Below are 27,074 nucleotides of genomic sequence, written 5' to 3' on the forward strand. Positions count from 1 at the left end.
CAGTTATATCAACCTAAAATTGTATCTTGTCAGTTTGCCCAGGAACAGCCTAAATTGGTGAGCCAAATTCCTTTCACGCCTTTAAATAGGTAGTTTATCCGCTTAGTTTCCTGCACCCCAACGAGGGCGATCAGTTGCCATCGTTTTCCTGGATTAAAGAGGCTGGAAACACGCCTTTATTCGTAAGGGATCTCAGTTTTCAACACGTGGATTTGGAGAAAGGGTTCCGTAGCGGAGCTGTTCATGTTGGTTCAAAATGCGTTTCTAGTTTTCGCACTTTATCCTGGGTGTCATTCCGTCCTGAGGCCTATACTACCCATTGCATGATCTCAGAATTGCTTACAAATAGCCCAAAATTGCTGAATCGGGTAATGCAACCATTGCGGGAGCTACTAGAGAAGAAAACTCTCTATTTGAGGTATAGCATCTTAAACACCTTGACATAATATCGCTGACTGTTTATAGCAATATGCTCCAGCTTCACAGCTTTCTGAGGATCTATTCTTCTCCCACTATTCGGTTACATGTAAGTTAAGGGTAACTTACTCGTCGGTCGTCTTGAGTTAACCGATTACAGCGGCAGAAGTGTAAATGCTGCTCTTCATTAAACTGTAATCTATCTGCTAAAGCTTCTATATTTCCCATCAACATGTCTGTGAATATCTAGACCGTATGTATTTTCGATTCAAGATTGCGTGAGGCCAGGGGACCACAATGATGCGTAGAGGCGCAGGGACTACTGTCACAGAATAGTCTCAACGTTGTGTTGTCCATATTATGTTCGTCAATACAAATTATAAAAGTGTTTCAAAAAGTTGACTGGCGATTTCGTCCAGGAGAGAGGTAACTCATCAGCCCCTGTCTCACCGCTGTATTGGGAGCAGCGTAACCGAAAGTGGCGACCCGCAAAAACGATATGAATGCTAATTATATTGAAGTGAAATCCGCCGTATGTTCGGACCTAAACTAGGCCTAAGTGAACTTTTCGTTGAGGATGCATGGGAAAAGTGTCTTGATCCGTTGGACTGAGGTCTTTCATTTTGTTGGTATTTACTTCCTTTGTTTTCTCCTCTAAATCCAGAGTCATATGGCCAAGCCTCACGATTTCATGAGAGAGCAAACAGAACGACCCGCTTCCTTCCACAGGGGGCGCTGGTAAGATTTCTATGGAGAACAAAAGAAACAAAATTGTTAAAACTGATGAAATAGTATGGAAGGAGGAAGAGCCGGTTGCGTTTGGAGGCAGTACGAAAATGTGTCGTTCACGCGATCAGCGAAATAGGCAGGGAGAGCTGAAACATCTGACCAAATACCGGGATACGCACGCCTAAATAAATAGCAAGTTTCGTAAAGCGTACCTTGCAGTATTCCACTACCGGAAAAAAGATCGGCTACAGAAAAAAATGCTGATTCAGACATGAACCGAGTGTGAGTGTAACCGTCTGTCGTTGATAAAGCCGAATAAGAAAGGTTTACCAGCAAATGCCGCACAGTGGCGAAGCGCATGCGGTCTGCAATATTCCTCCAGAAAAAACTCCCCAAAGGGGTGGAAAATGGGCCGATGGAATTGGAAGAACTCCTGAACCTCATCTCCTTCTTTGGGCATGGACAGCAACGTAAGATGCCCGAAAAGCAGAACCAATCGCGTTTCTCGCTGAGAAAATGCTGTATGGCAGTCCTTTGCAAAGCGAAGTAGAAAACAATGGAAAAAGGAAGAGTGTCTGAAGAACTGAGAGAAAAGGAGACAAATTAGAAAAGGGTCTTGCCAAAAAAGACGAGAAAGCGAAGAACATCTAGATCATCGGCTCTGCTCATTAAGACGTCGAAAGGTAAGACAATTGGGGAAGTTCCCGGCGAGGTCTGTTTTAAAGCCGAGCTTGAAGGCAGTGGAGCGGAAGTATCGTCCATTCGGAAAACGAAGTGTGATTCGCATTAGCTCGGATGAGAACTAACGGGAGTATGTTTTGCGAGGCTGTCAGTAGGCTACTGGGAGAGATGGCTCAAGTTTTTAGAATACAGCCTATGTGATCCCTTGAATTCCGAGATTTGGACTGTTTCGTAGAAAAGGTTGAAGTTGAGGGAGCCATCAAGCGTGAACGCCCAAAGATGACCAATACCAGGATAGGTATCACCTCTGCGAATTCTTGAGACCAGAAACTCACTGTGGAGGAAGTTGCCGAGCAATACGGCTGGAAGCTCTTTAACAATGTGAATTGGATGGGCGGTATATAGGCAATGAAAACATGTGCCCTTCGTCTAGTGTTACAGATGCTTATACCGTGGGCACGGGTCTACAACTTGCCGGATTTGATAGTGTGTAGCCGCCGGCAGGTAGGTCATAAAGTGAACGGCAACGAAAATAGAGTTACGCTCTCTACAGCGTGATTGGTGAGAGTATTGAGCACACTCCGGGCTCAGAACGGTGTCCAGTCCAGGGTGAAACAGGTAAGGGCTAAGAAGCGGCTAACATGATATGTATCCTGTAAAAGGGTTCAGAATGCTGAAGTAAAAGCAGATCTAGTGGTAATCACCAAACAATACCGGAGCAAGGAACCAGCTTTATGGCATCTCGACTTATTGGGTATCGCTGCTATTTGGGTTCGGAAAGCCTTTGTCTGAATTCGGTGTTTAGGGAAAGTGTTTTTAGGATGTTCCACCATTGGTTCGACCAGGAATTTCTTCTTATTACTGGAGAAGAATGGTGGAGAAATCAGGTGCTTAAACTTCCGGCCTATTGGCTTATTGTATTCTAAGGGAAATGATAGACACCACCTTTGCGTAGTGACTTCAAACGGCCTCCAAGCTATTTTAGTGAACAACCTATGTAATGGTGACACTAAAACGGTCAAATTGGCCATATAAAGTCAACAGGGAGATATGGACATTTCTTAGTGCTTTACTTATTTCTCCTACGACGTAGATGAAGTTCTAAGCCCGCTCCTCTCAACAGAGCTATTCAATATATCGAAAGTGAAGGCTTGGGAGTAACAGCTGGATATGATGTTAACACCCATCACAAATGCTGGGGAATTTGCAACATCAACGTGAGAGAATTCAAACTATAAGATCATCTAATAGGAACCGAATTGCAGGTCCTCAATTTGGGTAATCTGCGCGGAATCCGGGCGAGATAATTTGGGCGACATACCAAATGGAAGTGAGCGTCCGATTTATGATTTCTGCGAATTGAGAAGACAACCCAGCTGATCTCAACCAGCATGAAAGAAGCTTTTGAAGCAAATGCTCCAGGAGAATTCCTAGAGGATGTGTTCTCGGCCCGGTTATTTGCGGTTGGCCCCCTTGTGGGTGGTTATGCCTATATTGCGGATAGAGTCCTCGGAGCTCAAGCTTGGAGTTGCGTTATACCCGACCGTACTCCTTAGTTGAGGCAGAGGTGTTAAAATAGGCCTCGCTTTCACTGATATGAATTCTGAGCCCGCACTCAGTATAAACCAGTACCGCTGTGCCATTGATGGTGAGGCTCTGATTGTGGCCTCCAAATCAATCCGTGTCCGCAGAGGAGCGTGGAATTATGCCTACACGGCAAGTACTCACGTTGAACCCCCAGAACTTTTATGTCAGCGCAACTGAAGGCGAGGAAACCATAGGACCTGACGACATCGCATCTGAGCTCTGAAAAGAGAAGACCTTGGACCCAACACTGTGGCTAAGTGAATTTTTTAATCGGGTTATTCAAGAATAAAGAATGCCATCTGATTGGCAAGAAACTACCACAGTTCCAATATGGAAAAAGAAAGGTAGTCCAACAGAATGTTCAAATTACCGTCCGATTCGATTACTACCCCATACCATGAACATTTTTGAACGCATTATTGAGAAACGTATTAGCGGAATCCTTGAAATAACTGTGAATCAAGATGGATTTGTCAAGAACTACTGACGCAATACACGCTGAGCATTTGCTAATGGAGAAACACCGTGAAAAGCATCGCCTTGTTTACATTACATTGGATTTAGAGAAAGCGTTTGACCGTGTGCCACACGAACTCATCTGGTATGTTCTAGGATAATACTTGGTGCCAGAAGAACTCGTGCGTTGGGTTTAATTCCTCTACCACGATCCAAAAAGTAAAGTTCGGTTGGTGTTCATCAAGCAAGCGCCTTCTCACCACTCCTTTTTGTTCTTGTTATGGACACCGTCACACGAGCCATCCAACGTCGCGTCATACACACTGGTTTACGCAGATGGTGTTTTCCTAGCACCTGACAGCAAAAATGATCTCGAGCAAGTTGTCTAAAAATGGAATAATCGCCTCATGCAACACGTCTGCACTGAATTTTTGACGACCGATCCCCCCACGCATCAACGAACGTCTCAAATCTAAAATTTACCGAAATGTCCGTCCTGTCGCTCTCTATGGTTCTGAGTGTTTGCCGACTATAAGAGAAAATGAACGGTGTCTTGCGGTAATGGAGACGAAGATGTTGCATTAGACCAGTGGCGTGACACGTTTTGATCACATCCGATGCATCCGATGATCGTAGAAAAACTGCGAGAGAGGCGTCTTTGATGGTATGGTCATGTAATTCACGCTAACAGAATTCACTTGCCAAAATCGGTTTGAACATCGAAGTCGATGGTAAGCGACCAAAAGGCCGGCCAAAACAACGGTGGCTTGATTCGCTGAATGAGGATTTAAAATTATTGAGATTGCATCCTGATCAGGTATTTGATAGGGCCAAATGGCGAGGCCGATCATGACGAGCCGACCCGGTTTTTAAATGGGACAAAGGCTGAAGAAAAAGAAGAAGAAGGTGGGGAAGTCGTGCAGCAGTTTTAAGATCATGATTTTTTAACGGAATTTCGGTTTGATGGATAGTGTTGGACACGAAGTCTACCAAGTGGAAAGCTGAGAAAGTTTCAAGGCTAGACAGGTCGGGGAAAGCTGGTGCATTTAAAACTGCTTGGTTTCGCCTCGTATTTATGATTGCATTATTCAACATTATTTTCATATTTTTTTGTTACACATCATTCTCACATATTTCCTACCCTCAGATATCCTTGCATTACGGATTTATATTATTTTCCAAGGCGAACAAGGGTGACATCGTCTGCAATTTGCAATGAAATCCACCCTTCTTCATGTGTAGTGTAATGGTGAGATATATGTATGTATCCAAACCAACGGATGCTTTTCTTCTTCACTTTTTCATTTTCCTGCCGTCAATTCCATTTTCTGTTAGCTTTCACCTTATGGAGTCTGCAAACCAATATTAATCCAATTTTCACAATCGATTCACTGTGCCAATACGTTTTCATTAGCATCCGATAGCATCGGTTCGTAAATTTCACTGTGGCTGGATGGCAACAAGGTCCAGGAATCCTGTGTCCTGTGTCCTTGGCTTGAATATAAATTTGTTTGCCGGAAAAAAGACGCAAGAAGATTGAACTTGTCCGTACGACATATGAGAACACATTAGTATAAGGAGCTGGCTCGATTCGCTGAAATTGCTTTGTAGCCGTCAGTTCGTTGGCTACGAAAGGATGATGCAATGTAGTCACACACCCACGCATACCTTGTATGTATCTATATTGATGGGATCATTTTAATCCAAATCAAATTCTCGGAAGGGGCAATCTCTACCCAATTAGATATTGCTTACATTTATTTATTGACTGACCGAGTACCGGTTACCTATGGCTTCCAGAAAATTGCAATAGGGTTGTTGCTTTCAGCAAACATTCCGAAGGATGATTGCTGTTGACGGAAGGCACTCCTTCCAATATCACTTCAAGTAAGGGAATCTTTTGTAAGAATTGTGATATGCAGCTGACTCGGACAATATTCAATGCATGTCTTCGAACCTTCTATGCGAGTTAAAATTTTAGATCCTTTTCCACATATTTGTTTCCATAGTTCAATATTAAATGCACCGTCCTGCTGCAGACAGGGAATGTAGGAACTCCAATCTAAGTTAGAATTGGTTCAAACTTACAATAAGGTCAGATAAAATTCACTTTGCTCAGTCCTGCAAATTTCCCAGGAACTGCTCAAAAGAAGCTTTCCTGCTATCTCCATGGGTCCTTTTGATGCTCGAAACTATTGGATTTATCTATTGAAAGGTTGGTACACTAGCTCTAAATATCAATTCTTCGATATGATCTACATGAAGGTATTTCATATTTGAATTGAGGTAGAATATTGGGAATATGCTTTGTGGTTTTGTTCCCTTTCGTTATGAACAAAAGTTGGTACAGTATTTATCACGGATTTCAACAATTGAATGTATCTGACATTTTATATATGATGCGATAGGATGTAGTAAACTTACACGAGAGAGAAAGAGTTCGGAGAACAATATCTTTGCCACTAATAGTGGGATTTCCAATGAACTTTCCAGTATCGTCCTATATATAATGTACTCTATATTATTAGGACTCTACTTGTACTTTTCATTCATGAATAAACTCATGTAAATGGGAGTATATGTATTGTATATACTATTATACTATTATTAACTTTATTCGAGTGTATATTGAGATAGAGAGTCTATTGGGGCCTGGGTGCTGAGGTATCAACATTATTTCTTAGATTTTTCGCCTGTGTAGTTTTTGCGAAAGGATCTTTAGCTGGCTCAACTAGTGCCAGTAATTGTGCAATGCAGATACGCGCGTTGAAATCAAAACACACTCAAGCAAGGCAAAGGTTTCTCTGTATTTCGGGCGATTGTAATTAAATTTACCTTCGAGCTTACTCTTTATAATATATATTTGAAATACAAATTTTACTTTAAGATGATATGTTTGGTTACAAGTCAACTGTACAAATAAAAATGAAACGTAAAATGAAGGTGACCGACTTAGTCAGCGGTTGGCAACTTAATATCCAAAACGTTAGAGGCAGAATAGAAGTCTCGCTTCATGTGTTTCTTTTCTGCCCCTAACTCATGGCACACTTTTCTCGCCGGTCCTCCACTCCCGTGGCGTGCTCCGCAAAGTGGACAGATCCGCGCCATCTATTCGTTCGCATTCGCAACATTCGAAATAAATTTCGAATGCCGCGAATCCTGCCGCGCCACATCACTCCGCCCCCAGATGAAACCTAGGGGTTTCGGCGACTGATCCCGGAACTTCGTTCGCCGTCAATCCACAAAACGGACACGACGCTGCTTCGGGGCGGACACGGCTTTCAGCCTGGACAGAGAGACCGCCTTTTTGTGACCACCGATCTCGAGCTGGAAGAAATGCTCTCCCCTCTCGAGAACGCGGGACGGGCCCTCATATGGAGGCTGCAGCGGCTTCCGGACGGCATCCGTCCTGATCAGCACGTGGGTGCATGTGTCCAGTTCCTTGGGCGAACAAGCAGGTATGGACGAGTGTCGAGTCGGTGGTGGCGCTTTGATGCGACGGAGATTGTCCCTCAGCAGACGCACCAACCCCGACTCCGTGAGACCCGATCTCTTGTCGAAGACCGGATCGCTTGGGAGTCTTGGGTTCTCCCCGTAAATCAGCTCCGCGGGGCTGGCAGCAAATTCCTCTCGGCGGGTTGTACGAAGGCCGAGTAGGACGAGAGGCAAGACTTGAGTCCAGGACGGGTCGTCGCGTGCCATAATGGCGGCTTTCAGCGTCCGGTGCCAACGTTCTAGCATCCCATTGGACTGCGGGTGGTATGCAGTAGTCCGCTGGCGTTTAAAACCCAGGAGTTTGCCTAACTCGGAGAAAAGGGTGGACTCAAATTGCATTCCCTGGTCAGTGATGATCACTGCAGGGACGCCAAAGCGAGGTATCCACTCTCGGCAGAGGGCTTCGGCACAAGATTGCGCCGTAATGTCCTTCAGAGGTATTGCCTCAGGCCACCGCGTGAACCTGTCGATGATTGTGAGGCAATACTTGTAACTGTGCGAGTCTCGCAAAGGCCCTATTATGTCGAGGTGTATGGTGTGGAAACGCTTGGTAGTGCGGGGGAATGAGCCCACTTCTTTCCTTACATGCTTGGAGACTTTACACTTTTGGCATGCGATGCACTCTCTGGACCAGGAATTGATATCCTTGTTCATGGAGGGCCAGAAGTATTTTCCGGTGACTAACCGGTTTGTTGTCCTGATGCCGGGATGCGCCAAGTCGTGAACTGCGTGGAACACTTCCTTGCGAAATGTGGCCGGAATGTATGGCCGAGGTCCCTTTTCCGAGTCTTCGCAGCAGAGCGAGAGGTTTGAGCCGAAGATGGGCAACTCCCGAAATTTGTATTTGGGGTTGGATTTGAGGCTCTGAAATGCTGTGTCATCCTCCTGCGCCTTGGCAATAGCCGAGAAATCGAGTGAGGCGGGGATGTTAACCTCGGAGACACGAGACAAAGCGTCAGCAACTATGTTGTCCTTGCCGGATACGTGCTGGATGTCTGACGTGAACTGGCTTATGAAGCTCAGGTGTCGAAGCTGACGAGGGGACGCTTTGTCGGGCTTCTGTTTCAAAGCAAACGTGAGAGGCTTATGGTCCGTGAACACTGTGAACGGCCTGCCTTCTAGGGAGAAACGGAAGTATTTGATGGACAGGTATGCGGCGAGCAGTTCGCGATCGTAGGTGCTGTAGTTCCGTTGAGCGGGATTCAACTGCTTCGAGAAGAAGCTCAACGGCTGCCAAACTTGGTCCACCTTTTGGTGAAGGGCAGCACCTACTGCGATGTCAGATGCATCAACAAAAACGGCTAGGGGTACATCTTGCAGAGGGAATGCCAAGAGTGTAGCGTCGGCCAATTGTTGACGGGATTTGTCAAACGCGCAGATAGCCTCTTCAGACCACACGATCTCTCGTGTGTCCTTAGTTTTGGGGCCAGACAAGTACGCGTTCAAAATGGACTGGTGATGGGCGGCCTTGGGCAGGAAACGACGGTAGAAGTTCAGCATGCCCAAGAACCTCCTCAACTCCCTCACTGTCTTTGGACGCGGGAAGCTTGTTATCGCTTGCACCTTGTCTGGGTCGGGCTGTATTCCTTCAGGGGAAATAAAATGGCCGAGGAATCTCACTTGTTTTTGAAGGAATTTGCACTTCTCACCGTTTAAGACTAAACCGGCCTCAAGGAGACGTTGAAAAATGCACTCGAGATGGGCTAAGTGCTCAGACTCAGTAGAAGAAGCGACCAAAACATCATCCAAATAGACGAAACAGAAATCGAGGTTTCGCAGGACTGAGTGAATGAACCTTTGAAAGGTTTGCGCCGCATTGCACAATCCGAAAGTCATTCGGGTGAACTCGAAGAGTCCAAAGGGTGTGCATATTGCCGTCTTTGGAATGTCTTCAGGAGCTACTGGGATTTGGTGGTATGCCTTGGCTAAGTCCAAGGTCGAAAAGATGCGGCAATTCGCGAGGTGATGCGCAAAGTCGTGGATGAGTGGAATCGGATATCGGTCAGGAACAGTCTGTGCGTTTAGCCTTCTGTAATCCCCACAGGGACGCCATTCGCCATTTGGCTTAGGGACCATATGTAAAGGGGAAGACCAACAGCTGTTTGAGGGCCTGCAGATACCCTGTTGAACAAGTTGTTCAAATTCTTTCCGCGCGATAGCCAGTTTCTGGGGTGGTAGACGACGCACCTTTGAGAAAATCGGGGAACCAGTAGTATTTATGTGGTGCTGCACATTGTGCTTTACTGGTTTCGAGAGACTACACTCGGTAGTTATCTGGCTGAACTTTTGGAGGAGTGTCCGAACACGAGAGTCGGAGATGTCTTCCAAAAGAACGGAAAGGTTATTGTCAGCGTGAGATACCATTTGGCCCGACGAATTTAGTTTGGTTGTGGGGTCTATAAGGGACTTATTTTGCAAGTCCACCAGCAACCCATAGTGACACAAGAAGTCTGCGCCTAATATGGGGAAGCTGACATCCGCCAGGATGAAACGCCACGGAAACGTCCTACGCAAGCCAAGACTCACATCCACTTGCCTGTACCCGTAAGTATTGATGCGGGAGGAATTTGCTGCCGCCAGTTTGAGGGGTTGTGGAAATAGTCGATGATGCTGGGGTACGGGAAGAACCGAAACCTCCGCACCCGTGTCGACGAGGTAGTTGCGCCTGCTGAGGGGGTCGAAAATAGTTAGGCGACGTGGCGCTGCGTTCTGGGTGGCCGTCGCCAAGACCCCCCGCGGACCTAGTTTTTTGCGGTAGGCGCGAATTTGCAAGGTAGCGTACATCTTGTCGCTTTATCTCCGAACTTACGATGATACCAGCAAATACCTTGGTCCGCAGGCTGTCTTGACGACCTGCTACCCGAACGCCCTTTTCTTGTGGCAGATCGTGAGCGAGCTCGCGACCTGGCACTCGAACGCTGAGCGTCCAACGTCGCCCGCATCTCGGCCACGCTGGCAGTTAAAGCCGCGATCTCGCGCCGTAAGTCGCTGACCTCATCCGACGGTGGTTGCACGGCCGCAATGGTTGGGCGAACGTACACCTCCTGTACCTGGTCGGCCGTCGCTGCTAATTCCTCCAAGGAACCGGAGACGCAGGCTAGGATCGCCTGGGTGCCCTCCGGGAGCCGGCGCAGCCAGAGCGACTTAATCAGATCGTCGCCGATCTTGCTCCCACCCAATTGCCTCATTTCACGAAGCAATTGGCTGGGAGTTCGATCACCCAACGTTAAACCCGCCAGCAAGTGATCTAATTTTGCCGACTCGCTTGCCGACAGGCGCCTGATCAACTCGCTCTTGAGCTGAGAGTACGATGCCGACTTCACTACGTCGGACACCAGAAGTATGGACTCTTCGTCCAGGCCGACCACCGCGTAGTTGAAACGGGTCGCGTCCGATGTGATGCCGGACATTTGGAACTGTGCTTCCAAATGCACGAACCACAGCTCGGGGTTCCGCCGCCAAAACGGAGGAACGCGTACGGCGAGGGCGGTCATTTGTGGGTCCGATGGGCCTGCCGCGTCTTTATTGTCAAACGACATTTTTCTTACCGAGAAGTACGAGATTGAGATGCAAACGCGGTGAGTTTATACTGAAACGCGGTGAACTTTACACCGACACGGCAGGCCGCTCCCACAAATGCACGCACGAAACGAGAAAAACAACAACCGAAGCGGACGCTCTCCAGCGCAGACCAAAAATACCAAGGAAATGTAGAACACTTCAATGCCGTCTCTTGCGGCGATTTTACTTTTATTATACTATATGTAAACAAAATAACTCGAAGAGAAAAAAAAATGATAATGCAAATAATGACAATAAATACTTAAACTTGAAATTTCCCTCTAAACGTGCGATGGATTCTTGACGGCGGCTCCGGTTACCTGCGGCGACGTCGTCCAAGTGAGCTGGTTATCGTTGTGATTGCTGATGTTGCGACTGCTGCTGCCGTTGTTGTAAATTCTGTTGGAATTGCTGCTGAGTCGGTTGCTGTTGTGAGTTCTGCCTCTGTTCAATTCGTTGCTGTAGATTTTACCACTGCTGTGCCGGGTTCTGTTGTTACTGTTGCAAATGACGTTGAATTGCTTGCTACTTTGGCGTTAGCTTTTCTTCGCTCGGCTCTAACTGGGCGCGTTGGTTGCCGTGTTTCCTCTCGGGGTCACCACTTTAGCTGGCTCAACTAGTGCCAGTAATTGTGCAATGCAGATACGCGCGTTGAAATCAAAACACACTCAAGCAAGGCAAAGGTTTCTCTGTATTTCGGGCGATTGTAATTAAATTTACCTTCGAGCTTACTCTTTATAATATATATTTGAAATACAAATTTTACTTTAAGATGATATGTTTGGTTACAAGTCAACTGTACAAATAAAAATGAAACGTAAAATGAAGGTGACCGACTTAGTCAGCGGTTGGCAACTTAATATCCAAAACGTTAGAGGCAGAATAGAAGTCTCGCTTCATGTGTTTCTTTTCTGCCCCTAACTCATGGCACACTTTTCTCGCCGGTCCTCCACTCCCGTGGCGTGCTCCGCAAAGTGGACAGATCCGCGCCATCTATTCGTTCGCATTCGCAACATTCGAAATAAATTTCGAATGCCGCGAATCCTGCCGCGCCACAGATCTTTGACTTAACTTCCCAAGTTCCTTACCTTTATAATCAATGTCTACAATAATACTTTTATTTAGTTAGTTTAGCTGCTGTTCTAAGCACTCAGGTATTTTGTTAGCCCCATTAGGCCCCCAGAGATTGCCTGTCTAATGGCCTTCCGCCTTCGAAGTTGGCAGGCATTCTCCATAGATTGAGAATCCAGACCTTGCCTTGGTATCCTCATTTGAGATCTGCGGAGGTCAGGCAGCCGCATATCAACTGCCGGGCCGTTTTTTCCTCCTTTCTACATTGGCAGAATATAGCCGAGACCACTACTCCAATTTTCTCCCTATTATAAGCTCCAATAGGGTTTTCCCAGTTGTTAATGGATAATAAAAATGCCGCTCTAGCTGTCCGAGTTCTTTCAAAAAGATTTTCGGAAGCTGGTGCTGGTCCCACATTGAGGTTCCAGATGTTTAGCGAGCCAGTCCGTCAACTTCCTCATTATCAGCAATGTTCGTATGCCTTGACACCCACATCAGGAATGTTTCGTTCAGTTGGCCAGGTTTCAGCACCACCTGGTAACAGCTTCACATTAACTGGCTGTATATGTCGTTGCTGTTTAGTGCTTATAACGAAAGGTGCGATCCCGCCGTTTTTGTTGCAAATATTTTTCTGCCGCCAATCAAATGGGCTATATCTCACCCTTTTTACCGATAGGTTGGGCTAGTTCTATAATCGAATTTTCTGAGAACACTCCTGCCCTTATCAATAGGGGACTGACCCGTCGGTGGAGATTATTAAATCTGTAAACCTAAAAGACTCATGGCCATTGAGGGAGGAGAGGGGGGGGGGGGGAATTCAGGAGAGCTTGGAGTGCCGCGAAGTCTCTGAATCTGTCCCAACAGCTTCCAGCAGTTAACAAAGTTCAGCCTCCAGTTTTATTATAAATGTATACATCCAACGAATCCATTGTGGTAATCCCTGGTCTTACCTATCGCAACCATACAGCACGAGATCAATCTGCAGGATTTCTGATATTGTTCCTGGTTATGATGCTTTCACGTTGGCCTAGAGCCGAAATGTATTGCTAACTATTTCTCCCTCGTACACCTCTTTTGTTGTGGGGGGAGCTTGCGGTAGTTTACTATAACACTAAGTGTGTCCAAAAACCCATGAAGATGGAAACAAAGGATTGTAACCCTCCAAGAGGTAAGAAGTCAGAGACACACACATCCACCCGCGACTTTGACAAATTAGATCGTGGCAGAGGCATGGATTTTGGAGGCCTCACCAAATTCATATTCCTCCCCATGAGAAATCTGTGGAAGAGAGGCTCTTCACTTCAGTGGAAAACCTACGCCCGGTGTCTACGACGTGGTCAGCCAGAAAGGATAGTAAAGCAACTCCCTTAATAAGAAACCTGACTACTGCTGGCCTGTCGGTAACACTCTTGCCTAACTCTTCTAAAATACGGGAGAGGAAGGCTCAGCAGAAGGAAACTTTAACCATAAAGGAGAAGGGAATACAGGCTTACCTGCCAGAACCTTCTCCTCCGCCTGTACCCGGAAAAATGGAAGAAAGGGAAGCTGGTGATGTGGCGCAACTGGCCGGAGCTTGTGGCGAAGCGAATGTTGTTAATACGACAGACAGATGCGACCACCGGTGCTCTCCGTGGCGTGGGGAAATCCAACGGTGGAAAAATTAGTTCATCTAGTCGACTTTTCATCGCCGACGTATCTACATTGTCTTTTTCCAATTTTATCTACATTGTCTTCTTCAAATTAACTTAATGATATTATTGTTAATTAAACATATGAGTTAAATGTTTTAGGGGCCATATGGAGTGGGGACGACCAACAGCTGTCTGAAGGTCTGCAGATACCCTCTTGGGTAAGTTGCACGAATTCTTTCCATGCAATAGCCAGTTTTTGGGGTGGTAGAGGACGCACCTCTGAGAAGATAGGGGAACCAGTGGTGTTAATGTGATGCTGCACATTGTGCTTCGCTAGTTTAGAGAGACTACATTCGGTAGTAATCTGGCTGAACTTTTGGTTGTTGTTGGGGTGTGATGAAATTCTGCCTGACGAGTTAAGATTGGTTGTGGGGGACCTATAAGGGACCTGTTCTGCAAGTCCACTAGCATCCCATAGTGACACAAGAAGTCTGCGCCTAAAATGGGGAAGCTGACATCCGCCAGGATGAATCATCATGGGAACCTCCTACGCAAGCCAAGACTAACATCCACTTGCCTGTAACCGTAGATGTTAATGTGTGAGAAATTTGCCGCCGAAAGTTTTAAAGGTTCATTCACTCTGTCCTGCGAAACCTCGATTTCTGTTTCGTGTATTTGGATGATGTTTTGGTTGCTTCTTCCTCGGAGTCTGAGCATTTAGTCCATCTCGAGTGCATTTTTCAACGTCTCCTTCACCCCGGTTTAGTCCTAAATAAATATCATTTTCTCCAGACACAGGTGAGATTCCTCGGCCACTTCATTTCCCCTGATGGACTACAGCCAGATCCGGACAAGGTGCGAACGATCTCAAGCTTCCCGCGTCCGAAAACTGTAAAGGACTTGCGGAGGTTCTTAGGCATGCTAAACTTCCATCGTCGTTTCCTGTCCAAGGCTGCCCAATGCCAGTCCGTTTTGAACGCGTACTTGTCTGACCCCAAAACAAAAGACACACGAGAAATTGTGTCGTCTGAAGAGGCTGTCGCGCGTTTGTCAAATCCCGACAACAATTGGCTAATGCTACACTCTTGGCATTTCCTCAACAAGATGCACCCCTAGCCGTTTTTGTTGACACCACTGGCATCGCAGTAGGTGCTGCTCCTCACCAGAAGGTGAACCAAGTTTGACAGCTGTTGACTTTCTTCTCTAAACGGTTAAACCCCACTCAACGGAACTACAGTACCTACGATCGAGAACTGCTCGCCGCGTACTTAAGCATTAAATACTTTCGTTTCTCCCTAGAAGGCCGTTCAAAGTGTTCACGGATCACAAACCTCTCACGTATACTTTAAAACAAAAGTCCGACAAAGCATCCCCTCGTCAGCTTCGACACGTGAGCCTTATAAGCCAGTTCATGTCCGACATACAGCACGTGTCCGGCAAGGACAACATAGTTGCTGACGCTTTGTCACGTGTCTACGAGGTTAACATTCCGCCCCACTCGACTTCTCGGCTATCGCCAAGGCGCAGGAGGATGACGTGGTACTTCAGACTCTCAAATTCAACCCCAAATACAAAATTCGGGAGTTGCCCATCTTCGGGTCGAACCCTCTCTCCGCTGTGAATACTCGGAAAAGGGACTCCGGCCACCTTTCGAAAGGAAGTGTTCCACGCAGTTCACGACTTAGCGCATCCAGGTATCAAGACGACAAATCGGCAAGTTGCTGAAAAATACTTCTGGCCTCCATGAATAAGGATGTCAACTCTTGGGTCAGAGAATGGATTGCATGTCAGAAGTGTAAGGTCACCAGGCATGTAAAAAAAGAAGTGGCCTCATTCCCAAACACTACCAAGCGATTCCACACAATACACTTCTACATCGTAGGGCCTTTGCGAGACTCGCACGGTTTCAAGTATTGCCTCACAATCATCGACAGGTTTACGCGGTGGCCTGAAGTAATACCTCTGAAGGACATTACATTGCTCAGAAGCCTTCTGTGGAGAGTAGATCTGTCGTCGAGTGGTAACACACACGAATCTAGTGTCGGTGTGTTTCTGATAACAACCGCAAAGCGCGCCTCTTTACCTAGCCTGCAAGACCATAATTGTACAGTCCTATGCACCAACGAAGGTTTCTGATATGTGGAAATAGATGCTTTCTATGACAAATTTCAATTAGCTTAGGAGAGACTTCCTAAAGGTATTATTATGATTGTGATGCGAGATCCGAATACCAAGGTGGTCTCTGACAAAACCTTGTTTGGGCACGTGATGGCGAAGGATGGCCTTACCGGCCATAACGACATTGTTATGGGAAGTTTGTGGATTTCTGCAATTTTCACTGCTTTAGCGTTGGTGGCATACTATTGGTGCACAGTGCCCGCCATAAGGTCACCGTACGCGCCGTACCGTGTGCTCAACAGTAGATTCGGGAGTTGTGTCCTTGATGTATCTCACAAGTGGCGCGGACATTAACCTCGAAAGGGATCACCATCTGGTGATCGCTTACGATCGCTTGGGTGGGGCTTGGCGAGCTGCGACCACCCACGTTCTATATCGCTTCGGAATATCTAAGAGCATTGGGCGCCATCAAAAGTGCTCTTTTTCGGATGCTATGCAGGTCGTCGGCCGCTTTCCGAAGAGACGTTATAAGGTCTGGTTGTTTGAGAAGTGGTGAAAGCGAATGGAATGGAAGTTGAAAGCTCTATTGACGGCTACGAGTGACGGCAGGCGTGATGCACTCGAACTCCGATACTGAAATTCCGAGAAGTTCGGGGTAGTGTGCGCCGTGATAAAAGGGAGTTTGCTATTGCGCTCATGTGGGAAGTGGACGATGCCGCAGAACGCCATCATCATCAGTATATAACGCATCACAAAAGAGCTTATATGTGGTCGCAAATCTTGCAATGGTCCTGCGAAGGACGTTAACAGTCGACTCCTCATGCACGATGATGCGCCAACGTGCGGATACGCACCAGGGTTCACAGTTTGCTTCCACAGTTATTTACCACTGCACGTACAGGGGTACCTGCGAAGGACGTTAACAGTCGACTCCTCATGCACGATGATGCGCCCAACGTGCGGATCCGCGTTGAACCTTCAAGCAGAAGAGAAATAATTTCGCCCATCGGTGCACTCAAACCAGGCTTGACAATCTGCTTCCACAGTTATTTACCACTGCGCGTCAGGGATACCTGCGAAATCCCTGCACATCAAAGAACTCTTGAAAGCTGATCCTCCAGGTTGGGGGTTGGGTAGGGTTGACAAGCCACAGAAGGAGCCTCGGACAGCATGAACTGTACAATGGCGAAACCGGCAACGCCAACGGAATAACGATTTGCGCATTTTCTCATGAAACGTGCGCTCCCTGTACGAAGGTGGAGCTGCCAAGCAGCTAGCCGACACCTTGTCCCAAAATAAGGTTGATGTAACAGCGTTGCAGGACATGCGTTGGACAGGGACCGGATCGGTCACCATCCATTATAGCGGCCATCCAGTAAACCATGTGCTTGGAGTAGGTTTCTTAGTCAGCCAAAAAATAAAACCTGCTGTTATTGGCTTTGAAAATATAAGCGAAAGGCTATGCACACTGCGTTTGCGAGGCAAATTTAGAAATATAAGTCTCATAAACGTTCACGCCCCTACAGAGGAAACTGCAGAGTCGGAGAAGGATACCCTCTATGAGGCAGTTAAGAGGACCCTAGAAGCCTGCCCCAAGTATGATATTAAAATCATACTTGGGGATTTTAACAGCCAAGTAGGGACAGAGCCTGTATTCAGGTGGTACGTTGGATCCCATAGCTTACATAGGGATATCAATGATAACGGACTGCGGATTATTCAGTTAGCAGTATCGCATGAAATGGTTGTTGACAATACATGGTTTGCGCGAAAAACGATCCACAACCCTACGTGGGCATCTCCAGACTGGACCAGTTTCAACCAAATTGACCACGAGCTCTCAGCCTTGATGAATGTCAGAACATATAGGGGCGCTAATGTTGGCTCGGATCACTATCTCGTTGACATTGTGTTCCGGGTTTGAATTACTACACCACTTACAATCTCCTCTGACAATCAGGTGAGAGTTAATTCCGAAGCCATTCACAACACAGCCCTCCGCAATACCTATAAGGGGAAATGGATGATGCAATAACCGCAGCTAACCCTTCGAAGGCCAGATAGTCCCATACGTCCAGAACATCATTGGGCCCTACTAAAGAGCCTTCACTCCAGGCAAATGAGCAACAGATCAGATTTTGTCTGTGCAGCAAACGATGGAAAAACTGTTGGAATATGGACATCGGTTGCACAATCTTTTCATGGACTTTAAAGCCGCCTATGTCAGGGTAAAACTGTACATGGCCATGAGAGAATTCGGTATCCCGACGAAATTGATAAGACTGACCAAGTTGACCCTGGCCAATGTGCCATGCCAGATAAAAGCAGCAGGATCACTCTCGAGACCATTCAACATCAACGGTCTACCCCCCCACCCTGCCCTATCATGCGTCCTCTTCAACCGGCCCTTAAGAAAGTGGTTCACAATGCAGATGTAAATGCGAGAGTCACCATCTTCTTCAAGTCAGAAAGCAAAGAACGAAGAACACCGAATCGCACTGGCCAAACGGGAAGAATAAAAATAGCAGATTACAACGTTGAGACCATTGAAAATTTCTCCTATCTCGGGCCGAAAATCACAACCGATAATAGCTATGACGATGAAATCCACGCACGGTTGTTGGCTGGCAATCGAGCCTATTTCAGCTTACAAAAACTGTTCCGCTCGAAACGTCTCATCATAGGGTCAAAGCTCTTACTGTACAAGGCTATGACCTTGCCAATCCTTATGTATTCCTCGGATTCTTAGCAACAAAAACTGAGAACAAGAGTTCTCAACCAAGAGGCCAAGAGGCCACGTTCGAGAGAAGAATCCTCCGAAAAATTTTTGGACTCCTACATGAGTATCGACGATTCCGTAGTCTATATAACGACGAAATCTTTGAGCGATACCATGACCGCCAGGTTGTGGATAAAATCCGGTTCAATAAGTTACGGTGGGCAGGTCACTTAATCCGTATGGATGAATATGATCCAGCCCGGAAAGTCTATAAGGGCAATATCTATGATACAAAAAGAAGACAAGGCAGGATATTGAATTGGTGGACCTCGGCCCAAACCGGGGTGTCTGGAGTTCTTATTAAGGTAGGCTTAGACCGAATACTGGATGTCGCGCCGTTGATAATGAAAGGACTAATAGTCATTATCAGAGTAACATATGACGGTGTGAAATGTCATGTGCCCTACCGCGGCAAAATGTTGGAGGAATTTGTAGTCTAAAGTGGAGTTTACCATTTCTTCTTGTTGTCGGAGACGTGCATCATGATGCCTTGTCTGAAGTATGCTGAGGAGTTTAAAGGAATATGACATCTTTCATCAAATACCTCGACTACGCTGACGACATTCGTTTGCGCTCTCACCAGTTCCTGGCCAAATGGCTCTGGAGTTGGAAAGAGAGGCAAGTAGAGATGGACTGGAGAGAAAAGTCAACAAAACCAAAGTTCTCAGTCTGACCGTTCATCATACTCTCCCTATCTCCATTAATAGGCACAGCATTGAAAGTAGGTGTGGTTGATGCGCTATATACCACCAATTTGTTAATGCCCAGGATATGTGTGTATTCCCAGAGCCAAATAAATGCTAACCAGATTCCAGCAAAGCTAGTTTTATCTCTCACGAGTTGTTTTTTAAAGAGATGTTTATATATTTATGCTTTCAGAAGAACTGAGATTCTAAAAAAACAAATCTCCTCAATTTCAATCTTTTTTTTCCGTGGAAAGATGTTCCAATTTTAAAGGTCACCTTCTATTTCGGTGAACCCAAATGCTTACAAATCATAACATTAAAGTGATTATTGAAGTGGAGTAAAGACTGCACCTTCTCTGAATTGCAATCAATTACTTTCAATAAATCATTAAACCGTAAAGCGGTCGTTTTCAAAAGTTTAAAAGATTTGAGATTCGTATTGAGAAATCGGAAATAATGTCCTTCATTTTAAAGGTGAATTGAATCTGATGAGATTGAAATTGACGTTGCCTAATGATCTCCTTCCTCGTAATTTTAAGGAGTAATGCAATTCTAAATATCTTACCGTGTAAAATATCTCGTTCAAATGATAGGAGTAGGCATTCCGGACGTAAGTTCTAATAATTCTATCCCGTCGTTCACCTTCGAAGCCATTTTGAATATCAGCCGCACTAAATCTCCATATTGCCTCCCCCGTCACAACACCAAAAAGCACATCGTAACGTCCTGAATTCTCCTGGGAGCGTTTTGAGTTTCGGTTCATTGGCTCGTCTGTCTCCTGATTGCTGTGCCCGGATCGAATTACGACGCCATCAATCTAAATTAAAACGAAATTACTATGAGAACTAATATACCTCTCGTTGAAGATGATACTCTCTACAAGGTACTAAGGCTGGATGAAGGACATGCTAGGGAGTATCGGAATTGATGGGCAGTGTTGTCAATATGGTGTAGGATCATTTGAGCGTTTCTAATATCTGCGAGGCAGAATGCAGGCTGGCTATAATTCATTTGGTGACAGTCGATCCTGCCAGCATGAAATACGTTAAGAACTCAAACAGGATTATGCTTAGGTGAAAATTAAAAGCGAAATAATAAATTATCCTTAGTTTTGTGTAATGGACATGACGTAGTTATTAATAAATCATTGTTCACAATGGCCTGATTGTCTCAGCTTTGATTTCGTTCCCACCCAAATCTTGACAACACTGACTTCCCATAAACTACCAGGATTGACAGAACTATGTACATCATTAGGGTTTATGTAACTTAAGAAAACAGATAAGGCTAAATAATGACAAAGAAAATTACCGAGGGACCGAAGGCAGTGAGAAAATTGGGGGCTTGAATGTCGGCACTTTGTAGCTCCTCGAGTGCGACGTCACGTAAACAGTCGACAATTTGTTCATGGTTCTTAATTAAGTCCTCCGGTATGGAGCAATTAACTTCCTTAGCTAATTTTAAAGCATAGACTACCGGATCCTCCACGAGCGCCCAGGACGCATACGCGGATCCTGACAGAAGAATGGTACGATGAAACAGACCCGGTACCATGGTCGGTGACGTCATAAGAAAATTTATACATGCGGCTCCGGTTCCATGGCCTGCTAATGTAACCATATTTGGGTCACCGCCGAATTTCATGATATTCTGTTGCACCCAGTGCAACGCTGCCATTTGATCCATTAAACCATAGTTCGCCACTCGAGCTCTAATGTGTGGACTTGGATTTGCATTTAAAAAACCTGAAAGAGAAAGAGGAAAAGAATGAATAAGCGGATTTCAGTGAAATTCATTATGAAATATTAATTTAAGTTGATAGAGGAGTATAGTTCAAAACTCTTGGAGTCAGAACATCATAGCAAATTTTGGAGAAATATTTACCCAGGAAATTTGTGCTCCTGAAAAGGAAGCCTATTCAATGAGTGTTGAAGATGAATTTCTAAACAATTCAGAAACTGGAGCCTGTGCGTTTCAGATATAAAACGATGGACCCATTAATTATTTCATAATTTAAAAAGAAAACTCTTATAATTCGCAGATTTAACGCCATCGCTTCAGGTGTGGGAGATTTTGAAAATTCCTAGTGCAAAAAATAAATCGAGATAAGACTGTTCTATTTATATGTAGCTTCCTTCACTTAGGTTACTGTAAACATACACGGTTACCATCCAGGTTGGTAATCGTGAGGTCGTCTCAAAATCGGTTGTCAAATACCTGGGGGTGATGATCGATGCCAAGCTGAGTTTCAAGGGACACTTGGATTATGCGCGAGAGAACGCAGCAAATGCCAGCTCATCCCTTGCAAGGATGATGCCTAACGTGGGAGGGCCGAAGTGTAGTCGCAGGTTACTCATCGCGGGAGTGGTGAGGTCGATCCTGCTATACGCGGCCCCTGTCTGGGCGGGAGCGTTGAACCACGCTGTCAACCGGAGGAAGATAAGTTCGGCATACCGGCCAATTGCGCTAAGGGTGTGCAGCGCACTTAGGACGGCGTCGACGGAGGCAGTGTGTGTCATCGCAGGAATGATCCCTATAGATCTTCTAGCGGGCGAGGCACACCGGCTCTACGAAAAACGGAAGGCAAATCCAGCCGAGGTGAATGCGGATTTCCGAAAAGCCATCAGGAGAGAGTTGTGTGGCAAGTGGCAACAACGATGGGATCACTCCGACAAGGGCCGGTGGACCCATACATTGATCCCGTGTATCGAGAAATGGGTCAACCGAAAGCACGGAGAATTGAATTACCACCTGACACAGTTCCTTACGGGACACGGTGGCTATAGGAAGTACTTGCACCGCTTCGAGTTGGACGAGTCTCCCAACTGTTCTGACTGCGGTGCTACACCCGAGGACCCGGAGCACGTTCTATTCCATTGTCCCAGATTTCTGCAGCAGAAAAGGAGGTTCAATAGCATCTTAGGGGCGGACATCGAGCCCTAGAACCTGGTGGAAGAGATGCTGAAGTAGGAGGAAAACTGGATGGCGGTAAATGAGGCAGTAACCGTGGTGCAGACAAAACTCGTGGAGTTGGATCGAGCTCGGAAGGCGGCACGACGGAGACGTGACATGGACGAGCTGGTATAGCGAACCAGAGCCTCCCCCGCGAAGTAATACTTCACGGTGGTCCCGCGGGAAGGGGCGCAGCAGCGTCTTTCTAAGATTTCCACCTCCATCCAAAAAAAAAAGGTTACTGTAAATATATCAGAAAGAGGCAAATTTACTATACAATAACTTTGCTAATAGTTGTAGCACTTGCACTAAACTTTCCAATAATGTGTCAGATATATACCTCCTGCAAGTAACAATTTAGTTTATTTGGGCGTTCGTAGATTGCATTCAGCGTACAGTTTGGCATGTCATCCGTACTGTTACTTTTGGCGCGCATAAAATGATTTGGTCGAAGACATGACGCAAGCGAGGAATGATCAAGCTCGAAGTGTAGATTGAACTCGACTGCTGATGTCGAATGGAGACATCAGATACCGGCCCGCTTCTATGGCTCGAGGGTCGACTGCTACGTATAGCAGATCGTATTTGTGTTTGCCGGTTATACAAAAATACCTGACACTCGAATTTGTTCTTCGTCCTTCTGTAACGGCATTCGTTCTTGTGGAATTCTCTTGATTTCATACAACGACCCAATCTTGTTCAGGATATCCGCGATCGCGGTTGTTTACGCTACATTTCGCCTCTAACTCGTCGAAGTCATCCACGACAATCAAGTACGTGGATACAATCTGCACATTCAGATTGCCCGCATCCGTTTTAGCAAACCAGCTGTTCATTTTGTTCACTGATTCTATGACCATGTTCATTTTATGGGTGAACTCTCGCAATCGATGAGATATTACCGTGTTGTAAGCGTCCATCCGCGAGTTTATCAAAATGCTCTTCTGGGTTATTGACCGCAACATGGTAAGTTGTCCTTGCTGGAGGTCCTCGATGCCATTGTAAACTTCCTCGTTAACTTCAAAAACTGCGGTTAGTACCTTGCCTAGTAGACCTCTCCTTCTTCTTTTGGTAGCTGGGAGCTCGAGCAACTCATCGATCTTGCGGGTGGTACCTTTGCATTTAAAATTTAGATGCCTTATCAGCACGTCACAATGGGTCGTGGTTTCTACCTCCGTGGCTTTCCTGCACATTGTGTTCGACTGGGTCGGACATCATTCATATTCTGACGAACCCTTATCATTTCTCGAATCGGAAAGTGCACCTCGATTCTTAGCTTTACTCGAATAAGCCGAGAGCGGCCTAGCTTTTCGACGTGGTATCTAGCGTCCATCTTCCATATCTCATAGTCCTCGGTCGAAATGTTCTTTGCGAACAGCATCCTGAATGATAGGAATAATATTATATGTTGAGTAATGACCGTGCCCAGGTACATGGTGCAACTCGTCACTTCTTGGTATGCTTTACTACTTCTGGACGTCCGCCGTTGTTGCAGCTTTTGGCCCTCACGGGGTTCGGGGCCGGCGAGGGCAATGGGTATCTTTTTTTGCTGCTACTTGCTTTCCAGTTGAGGTCCTGTCATTACTCTTACATGGAGGGGCAGCACTCTTGCCACCGGGCTCCAATCGGAACTACCTGCTAAGGCTAAAGTCTTGCCGATAGGTAAGCATCTGCCTTCGGACAAATTGCCTCCGAGCAAATGGCCTTCGTGTACACCACCTCCGGGCAAATCACAACCTACGGGGTGTGCCAAGGTTGAGAAGAAAAGAGTAGCACCTGCCGCTAAGGTAAAAGCAAAGCGGTAGAGGTCTTTGGACGATCCCAACTCTTCAATACAAAAGGCAACGAAGAGGGCAACGGCTAAACCTTCATTTGCAGTCAAGGCTATCGAAGCCGATGGATGGATCTTGCATGACGACTCTAATCCTCCCGGTTACGACAGTGAGCAGTGCAATTGGCTTAGGAGGAACTGTATCCTTGGAAGGCATTAAGATCCGTTTGAGTTGATTGGAGTATACCGTAATATGTTGCGGCTAAGCTCTTCCGACGAAAATACGAGCGAGTGACTCAAGTAGTACTGAACTTTGATAAGGGTCTCTAAGCAGGCAACGTTTAAAAAACGCTTCTTCTGGCTTTTAGAAACCGGTTGCCGGCACCACTATGGGCTACGGATGGTCATGTTACAGGCGTCGGCTCCCAAAAACCACTGAAGGGGACGCGTAGCCCTCGACATCTTCATCCGAAGCGTGAATGAGAGGCCATATTTCCCATATAAATTTGCAGCTGCAACACATTCATATCCCTCACAAAAGAAACATGGGTTGTTGGTGGGGTAGGCAAGAGCCTAAAAAAATGACCTGTTATATGCCAATGGAAGTGGTAGAAGCCGCTTCTGTACGGTGGTCTCAAAAGGCCTCCAGATTAATTTGGTTAACAACCTATGTAATGGCGACATCATAACGGTCGAACTAACCGTATTCCCCCATGATGCTGAAGAAGTTCCCAGTGGAGTATTCATCAGAGTTATCCAATGTACCGAAAGCAAAGGCAAGGCAATAATAGCACCATGTGATGTTAACGCCTATCACATATGCTTGGGAAGTTTCAAAATCAATGGCAGATGATCGAGACTATTAGAGTATCTTTTAGGAACCGATCTACAGATTTTCAACTTGGATAATCAATTCATTTCCTCCGTTTCTAAATTCGCGAAGTAAGATTGGGAGACGTATAAAATAAGCCAGAAGTAAGATTGGGAGACGTATAAAATAGACTAGCACTTCCTAGGCAGCATCCAAAATCCATACATACATACAGCCCTCAACCGAGAGATTGGAATAAAATGGGCATGAGACTCGTTCCACAGATACAAGCCTGCAGTTCCAGATTGCAACATTTCTACGCTTGCAATAGAGAGAATGGATGCCCCGGCTCTACTTTTTTGGAAAATATACCGTGCATTCCTAGAACATGCTTATATTCTAATTAATTGGGGTGATGTGAAGGTGGTACTTAATCTGAAACCAAGGAAACCTACACGGACGCGAAAAGCTTCCTACCGGTTAGATTGGCATCCTTTCTGCTAAAGGGACTAGAAAGGCTAGTAGATCGGTTCATAACGGATACAAACATTCCTAAATGGTAACTTCACCAAAGGCAGCACGCCTACCAGAAAAACCGGGAATGAAGAGGACAGAGTACACCTGCTTCTTAAAACTCATTTTCCGAGGTCCTACCGTACGGCGAAATGCGGCAACATTCTGCCTGACATCCCAATAACGAATGAAAGGGGAAACTACCAAAAAGGACGTCGATTCGAAAGGTAAGGTGGGCAGTGGGAACTTTTAAACCACTGAAAGCATTTTCCCAGCACTTCCCACGCTCCACCCTAGAATATATATCAAGGGCACGGAGGCGAGCAAGAATGGTCTTTATTCCAAACGTGGTTGAAAAGGATTCTTTTCACCCTAAATATTTCAGACCAATTAGCCTAACGTCGTTCGTACTCAAGACGGTGAAGACGGTCATATACAACTATATTGGAACTGACTTTCTAATGCTTAACACACTATATCAGCTGGCGGATATATTACGGGCTGTCATACAAACAAACGAAATAGTACTGTGTGCGTTTTTGGATATCAAAGGAGCCTTCGATACCACATTTCACACAGAGATACAAAATGCCCTGATCCGCAAGGAATTGGAAACACCACGGCTTTCTGAATATTAGCAAAGGTTGACTACAGGGCTGGGTACTATCACCGCTTATGTCGGGTATGGTAGTGCATGAATTCCTGAATATGCTAACAAATGCCGGAATACAGGCCTAGTGTTACGCTGACCAGATTGGTTTAATCTGTAGGGACAAATATGAAGATATTCTATGTAATAGAATCTGAACTGGATTTGGGTGTTACTAGTGCCTGGTGTAAGAGGGCGGGGGTGCATATTTACCCGGCCAAAGCCGCCATAGTTTCTTTCACTAGGAAGCGTAAACTTGACCATCTGAGAGCCATAAGGTTACATGGCATATGGGTAAAACGAGAAACAGAGGTCAAATGTTTGGGAATTACCCTAGACCAAAAATTACTCTGGAAGATGAGTATCGTAACCACTTGCCGCAAAGCGACGAGGGCTCTAATGACTTGCAAGTCCATCATTAACGGCGCAACAGCAGGTATCTAGTCTAGGCTTGTCTTAGTAAGGAACTCCAGACACCCTAGTTTTGCGCCGAGATCACCAATTCGATATTCTTAAAAGCTGTCTGGTATCCTGACCTACGTCATCGATCCATCTCAGGCAGAGTCTGCCGCGCCTTCTTTTTCTACCTTAGATGCAGGTCCATAGCATAAACAAATGCAGTTGCACGCAGAAAATACTGCTTTGCATATACACTGCCATTGTAAGACCAATGATTATCTAAAACTGAATTCAACACACAAGCCAGGGAGTTACACAAACTCCAAAGACTGCGTGTGTATCAGCGAGACAATGAGGAAATGTCCAATGGCATCCATCCATCCACTCTACATATGCACATACAGATGCAGGAAAGGAGGGCAATCTTCAGGATGGTCGGGAGTATCGCTGAGGCGGGGAGCTGCCTAAATCGGAGGAAGATTGGTATTCTTTTTAGACGATACTCCGAATTATTGGTACCAAGGGATAACATGACAACGAACTTCACTTCGTCAAGAATTTTCCAGCACACGAAACACAGGGCAAACTGGGAGACCATAGGTGTGACATGCGGCTTAAACCAGCGACTGTTTACTTGGTACACTGAAGAATCCCTCACAGCACATAGTGCGGATGCCAAGGTCATTGTTCCATGGAAAATCTACTTGGACTAAATGCACTAACTACAGGGGGCAGAACATTGCTATTCTGACAGCCAAGCGGCGATCA

General features: G+C 45.9%; 1 protein-coding gene across 3 annotated transcripts in view; it reads right to left on the reverse strand.

Moving 5' to 3' along the window:
- Window positions 1–27,074, reverse strand: part of LOC119660213 (neuroligin-4, Y-linked) — a 329,531-nt gene that overhangs the window by 161,915 nt on the left and 140,542 nt on the right. For all 3 annotated transcript variants that reach the window (XM_038068648.1, XM_038068647.1, XM_038068649.1), the window contains exons 5-6: window positions 20,523–20,956; window positions 19,777–20,028 (exon numbers count right to left, since the gene is read on the reverse strand). In XM_038068648.1, coding sequence (XP_037924576.1) covers window positions 19,777–20,028; window positions 20,523–20,956 — 686 coding nt within the window. The remainder of the gene's footprint in view (window positions 1–19,776; window positions 20,029–20,522; window positions 20,957–27,074) is intronic.

Source organism: Hermetia illucens, chromosome 6, assembly GCF_905115235.1.
Source record: "Hermetia illucens chromosome 6, iHerIll2.2.curated.20191125, whole genome shotgun sequence".
Lineage (NCBI taxonomy): Eukaryota > Metazoa > Arthropoda > Insecta > Diptera > Stratiomyidae > Hermetia > Hermetia illucens.